The 13,427-nt window shown below is 46.4% G+C and overlaps 1 protein-coding gene across 4 annotated transcripts in view; it reads right to left on the bottom strand.

The window, feature by feature from the left end:
* The window catches only part of FLNB (filamin B), a gene marked incomplete at both ends in the record, with an annotated part of 65,516 nt that overhangs the window by 3,205 nt on the left and 48,884 nt on the right, over nucleotides 1-13,427 (bottom strand). For 2 of the 4 annotated variants that reach the window (XM_079540325.1, XM_079540326.1), the window contains 15 exons: nucleotides 839-1,015; nucleotides 2,051-2,183; nucleotides 3,965-4,080; nucleotides 4,171-4,308; nucleotides 4,654-4,920; nucleotides 5,444-5,562; nucleotides 5,888-6,044; nucleotides 6,585-6,788; nucleotides 7,135-7,293; nucleotides 7,449-7,622; nucleotides 8,041-8,169; nucleotides 9,693-9,833; nucleotides 10,669-10,771; nucleotides 11,496-11,570; nucleotides 12,462-12,709. In XM_079540325.1, the coding sequence (XP_079396451.1) occupies nucleotides 839-1,015; nucleotides 2,051-2,183; nucleotides 3,965-4,080; nucleotides 4,171-4,308; nucleotides 4,654-4,920; nucleotides 5,444-5,562; nucleotides 5,888-6,044; nucleotides 6,585-6,788; nucleotides 7,135-7,293; nucleotides 7,449-7,622; nucleotides 8,041-8,169; nucleotides 9,693-9,833; nucleotides 10,669-10,771; nucleotides 11,496-11,570; nucleotides 12,462-12,709 (2,340 nt within the window). Of the gene's footprint in view, nucleotides 1-838; nucleotides 1,016-2,050; nucleotides 2,184-3,964; nucleotides 4,081-4,170; nucleotides 4,309-4,653; nucleotides 4,921-5,443; nucleotides 5,563-5,887; nucleotides 6,045-6,584; nucleotides 6,789-7,134; nucleotides 7,294-7,448; nucleotides 7,623-8,040; nucleotides 8,170-9,692; nucleotides 9,834-10,668; nucleotides 10,772-11,495; nucleotides 11,571-12,401; nucleotides 12,710-13,427 lie in introns of all 4 variants that reach the window. The other 2 variants (XM_079540328.1, XM_079540327.1) reach the window with 2 other exon arrangements.

Raw genomic sequence — 13,427 nt, 5'->3', positions numbered from 1 at the left:
AATCTACATTCTTGAGTTGAAAACTGTCAGCTGGGGCAGCCGAAGGAGATAAATAGGGTCAGTATTCATGCTGCACCTAAAGCAGTACGGAATACTACAAACAACACAACCCATCACATTGCCTACATTTTGCACATCATGTTACAATTAACTTGAAACCTCTCAGGGGTGCAAGCGCTGAAGGAAAGCTAATTGGGTGCACCCTGCAACCAGTGGATTAACAGGGAAATGCAAGTTAAAGGAGACTCCTCAGACTAGACAGCCAGCTGAACGACTGCATTCACTACAAGCTGCTGGAAACCCTGCTTTACTACTACTGCCCATTACCAAGTTTCAGGACAAAGCAAAACAAATCTATCCATCGCATTCGTTCCCCCCCGGCCTTTCACCCACTCTGGAGCACACATGCAGTGCAGTCGCTGACTGCTTTCTGACGGCTGCAGAACTCTGCAAAAGCTTTGCAGACCTCATGTGCGCAGTTCTCACGTGGAACTGAGCCAAAGCATCCCCAGAGCTGCGGGAGACCACCTACGAGGAGCTCAGCCGCCCATCACTGCAGAGCAGCCACACAGACCAATCAGCTTCTGCTGCAGTTGCCGGTTAACAGAGGCGTTAAGTTCACTGAGGCACAGTGTAGCATGCAGACCTGTTAGTCGATGGTTATAAGACTTCAGGAGCATGCGAGAAAGCAAAATTAGTCTGCACCCAGGTCAGTAGAGCACGTGTGTCAGTTCAGCTGTCTCAGCAATGGCAGTCATGTAAAAATATGCCTAAAAACAGCTTCTAGCTCTTTCCAGAAAGCCAAAGGCCAGCGAGGGAGCTGTACAAGAAGGGTTACCCGTGGTGCCGCTCTCCAGGCCTGGTCCATACGCTGTGACGAGCGTGGGGTTGCCCGCCTGGCCGGGCTCACCAACACGCACCTTGAAGGGGCTGCCCACCACGTGGCTCCCGTTGAACTTCACGTCGATGGAGTGGATGCCATTTTCGTGGGGGATAAACCGAACGGCATATTTGTCTGCAGAGAAAAGAGGCCGTTCCAACATTGCGAGATGACATCAGCAGAAGCTAAACTCAACATTAGTTAGCAGTCTGAGCAAGGCTTGCACACCATTTCAACATCTTTTGGTTCCAGCATAAGCAAACCCAACCACGCTACCTGCTACGCCCCTATTTAAGTAGGAAAATGAAGTGTTTATCACAGGAGGTGTCACGGATTGCATTTTCACCTTGTCTGCAAAGAACTGATGGTTGTCACCCAGCCCGCAGCCCAGGCTTAGAGCTATTGCCTGACCTGGAGCTAGAACGACTGCTGAGCCACAGCCCAGCCTGACAGTGGGAGACAGAGCAGTTGGGGAAGGCAAGCCAAGCTGTACCAGCAGTCTGAGTGTGCTGCACCAACACCATAGAGACGGCACCTCTATTCAAGAGTCATTCAGCAGCTTGCTGATATTTAACATTTTCAATTGCACGCTCACCCAGAGGAGCAACTGACCTTCCCCAGCCAGGCTACAGCAAGACTGGCAGAGCACAGACCATAATTCATTCAGACTTCAACCAAAAAAGAAAAGCTCACTGCTGAAACAGGTGTTGAGCTTTCTGCAGTGTTTGCTTACGTTCAGTTTCCTGGACATTCTATATGAAGGAGTGGGTGCAAGTTAAAAATAAACTATTTGTCAAAGATGGAAGCGTAGCTTTGAAAAATAAACTTCATTGGCTAAATGCAACAATCACATCATATTTCAGCCCCTTCCCTTATGAATAATGTTGCTGTACCTTCACTGCAAGCCAAGACTTCATGTGAAAACCCTTCAGAGTTTGCCCTTTAATATCAGTACTTTACAGAAGTTAGGGCTCCATCAGCTCTCTAGGAAAAACATTGATGGAACAATTCCTACCAGAGTTGCTGACAACCAAATGCCATTCTCCAAGCATGGAGCTCACTCCTTGGTGGGCTGTTCGCAAACCAAGGGATTCAACTCACTCGCTAAGTAGCAGGGAGCATTTGTGTAAGTCACCCAGTGTGTTCTGATAAACATAAAGCTGTTCTCACCTGGCTCCAGCTCAGACACATGGCACTCTTCTACAGCTCCGGAGGGGCTGTGGACTTTAGCATCAATCTTGCCCTTTGCCCCGTTCAGCCTTATAGCAAAGGATGCCGGCTGATTAACTTTTAATCCAGACTCCTGAGAATGCAACAGTCAGATTACCAAACTTAAAATTTTGTTTCAGACAGCACAAGAAGTGAGGAAGGGAAATAACTGCTTTAGCACAGTTTTTCAGATTTCAACAAAGGACAGCGTTGTGACTTACAGTAATTCTCAGATCAGAAGGCTTTTCACTCTTACACAGTGACCGATTTAAGTCACCTACATCCGCTAGATGCTGAACAGTCCCAGACTGTTTTGGAAGCCAGACAACGTTTTGCCAGATCAGGCAAAGGCATGTTTACAAGCCCAGCCACCCCTTATCACTGAGGTCAGGCCCCTGTACTCAGGCACTTGATTTAAAGGATGTTTAAGTGATAGCTCCATTATCAGCTCGTTCATTCATTCCAGATTCATTCAGAGGAAAAGCCTCTGATAATCCCGTTGTCTGTAAGAGTAATAGGCATGTTTATTTTTGCCACAAGAGGCTACATTTAGAAAGCTGCCACAGGACATCTTAAAATGAGAAAGCAATTTAAGACACAGAATCAGATGTGCTGCAGAACATTGGCACTGTACAGTGCTGCTTGCTGAAGGCAACTCAGTTCTGCATCCGTGTGGCACTGCTCGTCACAGCCACAGCAGAGCTCATGCAGCTATGAGAAGCAATATTTTATGCTGAACATACTTTACCTGATTTCATTTTCAATTAAATCCTGGAGAGGTAAATAAATGCAACTGAGTAGAACTGAGGTACGATCTGTAGAAAGCAAATCCCTGATGCAGGTTTAGCTGCACACTGAGCTCCTTTACAGAACACTCAGCTTTATCTGCCTCTCCAGGACATAACTGAAGTGGGTATTCCTGTCAAAAGTCTTTAAATGAAACACAAGAGAAACATCAATACCACAGTGACTAATTAACGTCCTTGTAACTCCTTGTTAGAAGAGACACTTGTGGAACAGGCTGTCACGGTCCATTTACACAGTGAATGTTCAGGCAAAGTCCAGGCTGAGCACTTCAAAAAACCTCAACTGAAGTCTTAACTGCTAATCGCCACTCGGTGAGGACTGAGGTACAGTATATTTAGACACACTTCTCAGTCTCACTTCCAAGTTTCTGGCTTTGGAGGTTTAAGTCAGACCTTTAATGTTACTTGTACTTTAATGCAAGCAACCACACACACACATAAAAATAATGTTAAGGTTAACAGATGAACCCAGACCAACTACAAAGCTGGAATTCACTCATACAGATTTGCTACCATTCATGGATGTTCTGAGCTGTGACTGTGTGGTTTCATGACGTTAGCCAGAGTGAATTTGTGCTCCGACTCCAGTGTGGGGCCCTGTCCATCTGCTTCAAACAAGGCTGCCGTAATGTTCCTACATGGCCTACACCCTCTTGCCCACAGAAATGCAGCTTTCAGCCCACATGCTGGTACAGCAGCTCAGTTATCAGCGTGATCATTGCTTGTTTGTATTCATGTTTCAGGTTTGACTGGGCCTCCCCAAGATAAATCAGGGGGGAAAGCAAGTTTTACCTCCTCCTCTTCTTTTTCATTATCAGACATTACCACCTGCAGTATACGTATTCTAGCCTTCTGCCTTCAAATCCTAGCTAGCTAGAGCAGGGCCAACTCTACTGGCCAATGCTACCAAGCTCCCAAAAACCTCTCTCTGTCTGCAAGCTGAACTTGAAATGAAGCACTAACCAAGGCAAGGTTATCACTAAGAAGAAAGGACAACCACTTTGGTCTCAGAGAACAAGGACGAAATCAGTCTCTGTGGCAAGTTGGGGGATGTTTCCTTATGTCTCACCTGAAGGCTAGTGACAGTGAGCCTGCGAGCATCATCAGACGGGGCGATGATGGGAACCAGGTAGGGGCTTTCAGGAATGTGCTCATCATTGAACTTTATGGACACCTCATAGTTGCCTGTGGGGAGAAAAGATGCAGAGAGTTTCTTCAGTGTATTTGGAAGTAGCCTCCAGTTTTATTTCAGAACATTTTGGTCTTGGTGTGTACCTGGCTCTTGAACTATGTAAGATACACCACAAGATCCATCTTTATGGTCTTCAAAGGCAATTTCTGCTTTACTTGGACCTTCTACAGCAATGGACAGTCCTCCAGCTCCAGCCTCCCGTGTCCATATGCTGAACTCAGCTGTTGAAGCACATGAGAAAACAGACAAGTGTAAGCTTGCTGCAGCTGGGCTCCAGCTTCTTTTCAACAGACCTGCGGCATTCACAGTTACATGTATGAAAAATGGTACATCATGCCACATCCTGCAGAGCAGTTTCCTAAACATGAGTTTCTCCACCTGCATGACACAGCAATGCTATTCCCTTGTATGTGTTTCTCTGCTGAACACCCCTGGTTACTGGGGTGACCCTGTGCTGTTACATCAAGCTCTACTCGAGCTCTCTGAAGAGAGGCTCCTCTAGGGACCAACAGAAATCATTTCATCTGTGCACAGTGGGCAGGAGAAGTTGAGGGCACAGGACTCACCTGGGACACCTGTCTCTCCACGCTCCAGCCCTGGGCCTCCAGCTCTCACTTTATGGGCTCCTCCCTCACCGAGCGGCCCCACAGTGAACTGGAAGGGGCTGCCTGGCACGGGCTGCCCTCTGTATTTGACATCCACTGTGTGGACCCCCATTTCTTGTGGCACAAAGCGGACACAGTAGGTATTCTTGTCGACTTCCACTATTTCTGCATCGGAGTTTCTTCCAGAGGGACTAGTTACCTGGGCTGTCATGTCCCCACAGTCAATTTCTAACAAGGAAAGAATACAAAATGAAGAACAGGAGTGACAGAGTGGTTGGGTACTTTTTTCAACTGAGCTCAGCAGATTACGCAGCACAGATGACAGAAGGGGCAAGCAGGTGCTAGGTCGTATCCCAGCAGAGCAGCCAGCCCAACCAGTTACAGCTCACCAGGTCCTATGGAGGCGGATGAGAAGGTTGGATAAGTGCAGCCAGCTAGAACTGCCCTACGTGATTCACCTGTGCCAGACAGCAGTACAAACACTTAAGAGAGAGGCTGAGCTGTGCAGCCCATTTTTCCAGGTTGCTGTACACAGAACAAATGAGGGCCTCCCTGGTTTTTATATCTCCATACAGTGATCATGGATATGTTTATCTTTAGCAGTTCAAAAAGACCACACTACCAATGTTTCTTCCCTGAGCTGTCTTAACATGTGGATAACTCAACACTGAAGTTCTTATTTCCACTGCTTCAAGTACACCTGCACTATGCAAGTGTAAGCTATGATTATAGGGAAAAGGATGCTGCTTACCTGGGATTTTTAGGTTCAGATCACATATGCTTCCAACTGTTGCAACAGAGGGAGCCCGTCTCGTTCGTGTGATGCTCTCCTTAACTCTTCCCTCACCACTTATCTTCACAGTAAATGGGCTGCCTGCAAGTAGCACAGCAAGTCATTCCTTCTCTGCTCACTGTATGCTGCATATATTGCACCAAGGAGAAGAGTGAAAGTATCTTCTAACTTGTAGCTTATCGAAGTGAGGGTCTTGCAGCCAAGTTTACAGAAAAGTCCAGGTGAAATACAACCATGTAACCAAAATAGTTCTGGATTGCTGCATGGAGGGTACTGGCAAAGCCTCCTAGAATCTTTGGGACTTAAGGTCTGTACCAGATCAGCCAACCCACCTGCAATCCCAGCACTGGACAGCTAGGCAAGACCTCTGCTGTATTAAACTAAGTTGCCAAACACTCCCACTTACCTGGAATATGTTCATCTGCAAATTTAGTGGACACAATGTACACGCCAGGTACAGTTGGAAAATAGGATACTTTGCAAGTTCCATCTTCTAGGTCTTCAGTTTGGATATCTACCTTGCTGGGTCCTTCAACTGCCAGTGAGATCCCACCATAACCTGCAACATAGATAAGTAACCTTACATTTCCATAGTGATATTATAAATATGACTGAAATCCAAAACAGGAGCTAGTCAGTAGCCAGCTAGTTTTAAAAAGACTATGTGGGCACAGCATGATGTTTTAGAAGGCCAGAATATATTTAAGCATACATTCAGCTCCTAAGACGTTCTGACCATATCCCTTTTATTTCACTGACACTGAAATGTTAACTTCAAAGACTGGTCAAGGCTTCACATTAAATAAACACAAAAAAATTGTATCTTCCTCATTTCCTTCTTGCTGTACACAACGATTCTAGATCCAGCTCCAACAAATGAAAGAAATCCTTTGTTAGTGATAGCCCTTGTTGTTGTAAAGTAAGACATTAGCTAAGATAATGAAAAGCTTTTTAGAAACTAATAGCATTAACTCTAGGCAATAACTGAGAACAACAACAGTGCATTATAAGCAGAATGCTTTGCGGCCTGTGACCTGGAGATCCCTTGCAGAGGAAGACAACACTGTGCTTTAGAGAGTTCCTTTGCAATCAAACTAACCTGCATCTCTTGTGTCTACAATAAAGTCACACATTTCAAAGGTTCGCCCTTCTACCAAACCACGTCCATAAACTCTTGCTCGTCTGGCATCTCCTATCTCAGACTGGACCACCATGATTGTTACAGGGCTGTTTGGTACATGGTTCCCATTCTTCTTGATGCTAACCAGATGTTCTCCTACTTCCCGTGGAATGAATGAGATACCTACAAAGCAGAGAAATGTGACAAGCTTAGTCAATTTTTATGCATGTTACACTTGATTATAAAGCCTTAATCACACCAAGAAATGAAATATTAAAGGAACACTCTACACATATCAAAGTGTTGTTCTCAAGCGGCCACTGAACCATTCATATAAGCAGACAAATAGCACTTTGGTCACAGCCTGAAATGTTAACAGAAAAGATCAGCCTACCTCACCAGCTGCACCATTTGGTTTGACAACACTCCTTCAGGAAAGTGTGGTAAAACATTAAGTCATCTTAAGCAGGAAAGAAAACTGGAGGAGAGGCTGCTATGCTGCTCTCAGGTGATGGCTGTTAGGGCTTACCAATGTGGTTGTTAGGCAGCCTCTTCAGAAGACAAGGCTCATCACGACCCGATGGGGCTTTAATGCTAGCTGTCAGGAGACTGAGATCAGTCTCGTTGATATCCAACAAAAACTCAGCAGCAGATCCAAGCTTAACTTGGGACCTTCTTCTGTTATCATCTGTGCAGATACAGAGCAATGAGTAAGAGAAATTAGGACGTTAAACGCAGAACAAGTTGGAGGACTTCACTTTCCTGACACAAACCAGGCCCTCCATGCTACCAGAGGTCAACTTACATTCTTAGTTGCTTCCCCCAAAAGTCTAAACTTTGTACCTGTAATCTTGGCTGTGAATGGACTGCCTGGGATGTGCTTGTCATTGTACTTGACCAGTATGCTGTAGTTCCCAGGTAGAGTGGGCAGGTAGGTAACTGTGCACGTCCCGTCCTTGTTATCAATGCAGCTGATCTCCGCTTTGGAAGGTCCTTCAATAGCCAAGTCCAGTCCACCTAGGAGACACAAAGAACAGCATTTCTCTAAGTCTTCATGAACACCAAGACCGAGGATATTTAAAGAGGAAGATTTGAACATGGTGCTGGAAATACAGCTCAGATTTACCTTTTCAAAGGAGAGCAGCAAAGAGCTCAGGCCAGTTTATTTTTAATCAAGTGAATCATTTGCACTCTATACCACATCTGAATGTACTGCTCTCAGGGAGAAGTAATAAAACAGTTTTTACTGCACATATGACACAGCTTGACGGAGGCCATTTTTGCATTATATTTACACAAGTCATTGTTTACGTCATGCCACAGATTCATATTTGAACAAACAAATGCAAATTATGCTTCAAATTAATGCTGACCCACATCACACTTCTTAGGAGTTCAAAGCTTAGAGAAAGGTGGGCTTAAAGAACAGACTTACCCTCCTCTGCATCTTCCGTGACAATGGTAAAGGTCGCTGGTTTATTGGCAACCCCATAAATGAGGCCAGGCCCATAAGCAGACACGCTGCCGCTGTTTGGATAATTCACATAGAACTGCAGAGGGCTCTCTAAAGAAAAAGAAAACAATAATCACTTCAAGGATTAGTGGCCTGGGCTACAAGAATGAAATAGGCATCAAGTTGCTCTAACCCAGCGGGACCTTACGCTTATTCACTACCGCATTCTTCAGTGCTACTCTCACCAGTTGATATTTGAAGAACCTTTACACCACTCCAGTGCACTTTAAAATGAATATGCCTCTCCTTTCATCTTCAAAAGATACTGCTCCACAGTTTAGTCATGACAAAGCACTACTTCAATTACCACAGATAAGCTTAAATGATGCTGTAAAGGATCTTACTCATCAGCAGTTTATATTTAGCACATTAAATCAGAGCATGACTCAGAGAAGCAGTCTTTCAATTCAGATACTAATCATGAATTTGGGCAGCTCAGAATTAGGAACAAGCACTGCACATTGCCTGACTCAATGAACCTGAACTAGCAAATTTGAAGGGTATCCAGAAACGCATTTGCCAGCCTGAGATTAGTAAAGCTGGTGTGCAAGAACAAGAAGCAGTCACCAACAGCCAGTAAGAGTTTCAAAAAAAGGCACAGACAGCTTCCAAGTCCAAAGCTAGATTCTGCAGTGAGACAGAAGCAAGCTTGATTCACGACAGCCTTCAAGAAGGAAGCGCTGAGGCACAGCATCCCCCTGGCCAGGCACAGGACAATGGTCTCATGGAGCCAATACGTCAGCCAGTCTGGAACTCAGAAGCGCTATACACAAACACGGTACTGATGCAGCTCTGTGCATCGTGTTATTCGAGCTCCTTGCCTCAGCCAGTTTCCATGCCCCAGCAGAACCAGCAACCCAGTCGAGGCAGTGCTGGCAGTTCTCTGCCCCGTATCTGCACACCGTGCCGCAGAGCTGCCCTGTTTCCCCAGTGCCTGTAGGCAGCCCGAGCTGCCAGGGGGGCAGAGCGCCAGTGGGGAGCTGCGGGAGCTGGGGAACTAAGGACAAAAGAAGAGAAGAGAGAATGAAAGGCAGTGGTTTCTTTTTGTATAGAAGCAGCCAAGAAGAAAGAAAGATTACAGCATAGCGTGCATGTGTGCTTTATTTTATTGCACTGAGATGGAAAGAGTAAATATAGTGTTTTAGCCACTTGGTCCTCTGCACAGATTGTAGTTTTTATGCCAATGCAGTTTTAAGGATATACATGTACTGTAACTATTAGTTTTGCTGAGCAACAAGGCAGTAAATTTCAAGCCCCCAAAAATGGTATTTAGAAAATTGTATGTTTCTTCTCCATAGTAAAATGCCACAAAAGCTAGCTTCCAAAACCAAAATCCATTTTAAGCCTGGCTGGTACTATGAAACCACAATGGAAGCTCACATGTGCCTGCACTTACTTCTTTGCTTTAGTTTTTAATCGGACTGCATGCAGATGAACTGCTGCTGAGTGCTAAGAAGTCCCAAGCAGCTCTTGCAGCAGTGCTATAATGAGGCTACAGAAACCTTAGCAGGGAAATGATGTGTCAACAGGATGCTGTGCTCAGCTCCATCAGCCACCTGCTTTGTCAGACTCACCTGGGATGTGATTTCCCATGTATTTTATGTGCATCTCATGCAGCCCCACTTCTGTAGGAGCATATCTCACTGTTACAGTGCCATCCTTGTTATCCACAATGTCTGGTGTATCAGTCTTTCCGGAGGGCATGTGTACTTCACCTATGAAAAGGCACCACGTGAGCCACAGGAGGAGAAACTGCCTGCTTCCCCTCTCCCACCCACAAAGAATTGTCTAGCCATTTTAAGCAAGCAATTGTTAAACTACTTACCCACAGGCACAAACAGGAGACTAATGGGAACACTAAACAGACATGTTTTTTACTAAAGCTACATGAATACAGCACAGCAGTAGACATCTGGAAGGCAGTTCTGTGACCTTACAAACTCCACAGGCAGGGCTGTTGGCTGCAGCCTCTGACATTTGCATGGAGAGCCCAGGAAAGGCACCGATGTGCTTCACTGCAAGATGCTCTCCCTCTGCAATCAGGGACAGAGCATGGCCTGGGGAGGGATGGCTGAGCCAGAGCAAGAGCACCCAGCCCACACATGCAGCTCAGCACAACAGGGTGCTGCCAAGTGATGCTTGTGCAGAAGAATCATAGAATCCTTACGGTTGGAAAAGACCACTAAGGTTCTTTAGTTCAACTGTTGAGAAGGCTTGACTGTTTTGGAGAAGGGACATGGTGGGGCAGGGGCCAATCAAGTATGTATAGTTGCTCTGGAGGGTAAAAATCAGCAGCTGGTCCTGCAGTGCAGTACTTCCCAGCCCAGCCCCGAGGGCTGCAGCAGCACCAAGAATTCAGAGCATCACAGGCGTATCCCACTCAAACCCCAACGGGTGCCACTTGATGTGAAATTAAGCAATTGAGTTCCTGGCATAATACAATTCTCCTCCACATGCTATGGTCTCGACCACACAGACTGCTAGCCGCAAATGCACAAACACGCTCACAAAGGGCAAAGCTTTCCCAACAAGCTCCACATCCTTTGGTACCTGTTATTTCTCCTTTCCTTACAGCAAAGGGGATAACCATATCGAAGGGCCGGAATCCCATGCCGTTCATGTCGCCAACTGGTACGTAAGCCTCTTCTGTGACCTGTGGAAAGCAAAAGGCTCAATCACATCACAACCAAAGGCAGCACAAGGGAGCTGAGCACTGAGCCACTCCGCTGTGAGCAGAAGCAGGACAAGGCGCGGTGATTATGGCGGTCAGCAGCCACGGGCTGGGGCCCAACTAGAGCATCCCGTCAAGCTTTCCTCCATAACACCACATCGCAGAGCAGAGCAAATCAAACACGGTGCGGATGGAAGGCATGCTGGAAAAAAGTGAGCGGTCAACATGGAATGCAAGAGCGTGGGAGGCAACGCAGCGCACACAAGACCCAGAGTGGCTCCATCGGAAAGGATTTAGTTGCTTAAGGCCTGGAAGAGAAAGTGATTTGAATGTGGCAGAGTGATTGCAACACAAAACTGACGACAGAAAAAGTTTCACAATGCGACTCTGGACTCAAGACACGGTGCTATTTCACTGGGAAAACAGAGCAATGCGGTCAGGTTGCTTTTGCCAACAGGAGACATTGCAGAAGTAGAAGCTGTAGATGTAATGATCCTCTTCGTTTTTAGGATGTTACTGAGAGTTTACTTGGAGACTCCCTTCAAGCAGCATGGAAAAAACAGGTCTGGATTCCGAGAACAATTGATCAAATAGAAAGAATGAATACAATGACCAGAAAGAATCAAGCAGTCCCAAGAAGCAGGCTGTCATCTGAAATGGAACACAGATGGGGAAAACAACAAAAAAAAAAGTAAAAATTGTGTACCCAAGGGCGGAATCCGGGGGGGGATGCACCCACTGTCTCCTGCGATCGCACAGCAGCATCATCTGCATCTACAGCCTGGTTGGTGGTAAAGGCAGGTTAGCATCGCTCCTGTGTCAGCACTCCTCGTGTTTCACACAACATGACCTGCCTGCTGCTGGGCACCTTCCTCCCACCACCCACACCCACCACAGCCAAGGGACAAAGCCACCTCTGGGAGGCTTGGAGGGAAGCTGGAGAGCAGCACCTATGCTTAGTTGGAACTGAGTTTCAGAGATGCTTCTTTATGGGACTGGCATAGGGAGGGAGGTGAGAGGCTAAGGCCTGAGACTCTCTGTGCACAACCCAGCCCATGCTCAGCCATGGCCCCTGCTACCCTTCTGCACTTTGTTTCCAAGCTTTTGCTCAAAGGGCTTCTGTGATCCCTCAGAGGCACCTAGTTTGCTCCCAGCAACACACAGGGGTTTTGTTTGCTTTTTGAACCTAAGCATGCTGAAGGATTGCATGTGGGAAAGGATATAATTAGGAGGGGAATTTGGCTGTAACACTTTAGCAAGCATTTGCAAATCATTTTTAAGTGTGAGCTAACAGCCCGCTTCCTTGGGATCTGTCAGCACAGTTTCTTACTTTGGGGTCAATGTTATAGAGTGAAAGACGGACAAGTCAGAGCACTGTAGCTGACAAGAGCTGAAATAATTGGTCTTAGAGGCTGATTACAACCACTCTTACATCGTTTAGAAAAAGAACTACGTAGTCAGGAAATGAAACATTCTGACCAGAGCAGCTAAGCTTTCACCCTCTGATGGCTCACCTAACTGCTCCAAATAACAAGGAACAAGGACCCATTAGCTCCTGCTGGTCTAATAAATGCCTACAAAAATTTACATGCACGCAGACTTAACCTATCACTGAATAAAACGTGGAAGCAGGAATCTGAGTGGGAGGTATCCATGAGCAGAGCTGGCTTACCATCACAGTGAAAGGACTGTTGGGAATGTCTACCCCACCGAAGCGGACGTAAATCACGTAGGTTCCTGGTTTGGCAGCCGTGTAGAAGATATCATAAGTCCCGTCCTCGTTTTCAACAACATCTGCCTCAGCTTCTGTCCCATCTGGCGTCAGGACGGTGCACGTCACTTTTCCCTTCCCTGCTGATTTGGCGTCCACCACAAAACCAACCTCCTCACCAGTCCTCACTGTGGGCGCAATTCCAGGACCTGCAAGGCAAGTTTTGGGCAGAAATCATTCAGAGGGCTGCCTCAAGGCAGGCAGCCCGGCACCAAGCACCCCACAGATGCTCTGGGGAGCAGATATACGGCAGGGACACTTGCAGTGGGCACAGTAGCAGCCAGGGCCACGTCTCCTTTTACGTTACCAGCAAACCATTTTCCGCTGTTTTGCCACACATCCAAAAAAATCATGAAACAATGCCCAAATCGAGCAGATCCAGCCTGAGGAATGCTGTGTTTAAATGAGAGCTATTAACTCGTGCTTGCAGCGTGTATTTGATACTTGTGTTTTTGACCGCCGCTTACCGGGTAAATGGCTCGCTTTCAAATGGCAACAAACCTGTCATTTTAATACCTGAGCAGTAGTCCAGCATCCACTCCTACAGTGATTGCATTTCAGCTTTGCAGCAGAGAGTCAAAGGCACTTCTTGGAAATGGGAAATTTAAACTGGCATCTAAGAAGAACTGCCATTAGCGCTACTATGAATAGTTAGCAACTTGAGTTACTTGGAACAGCATCAGATTGAGCCATTAAGGCCTCTTTTACACAAATTTTGAAGCAAAGGGGATACCTGCCACTCTGTTTTTTCCATTGTGCCAGGAACATATTTCTGGTTTAAACAGGCCTGAGAGCAGCCAGCTGCTGGCCTGACACTGGGTACGCTCTCATGCACAATTCAGGTTGGCACAATGCTCAGACACTCTC

The sequence above is a fragment of the Tetrao urogallus genome (assembly GCF_951394365.1).
Source record: "Tetrao urogallus genome assembly, chromosome: 10".
NCBI classification, from domain to species: domain Eukaryota; kingdom Metazoa; phylum Chordata; class Aves; order Galliformes; family Phasianidae; genus Tetrao; species Tetrao urogallus.
The sequence above is the reverse complement of the archived record's forward strand: the minus strand, read 5'-3'. Positions and strand labels throughout refer to the sequence as shown.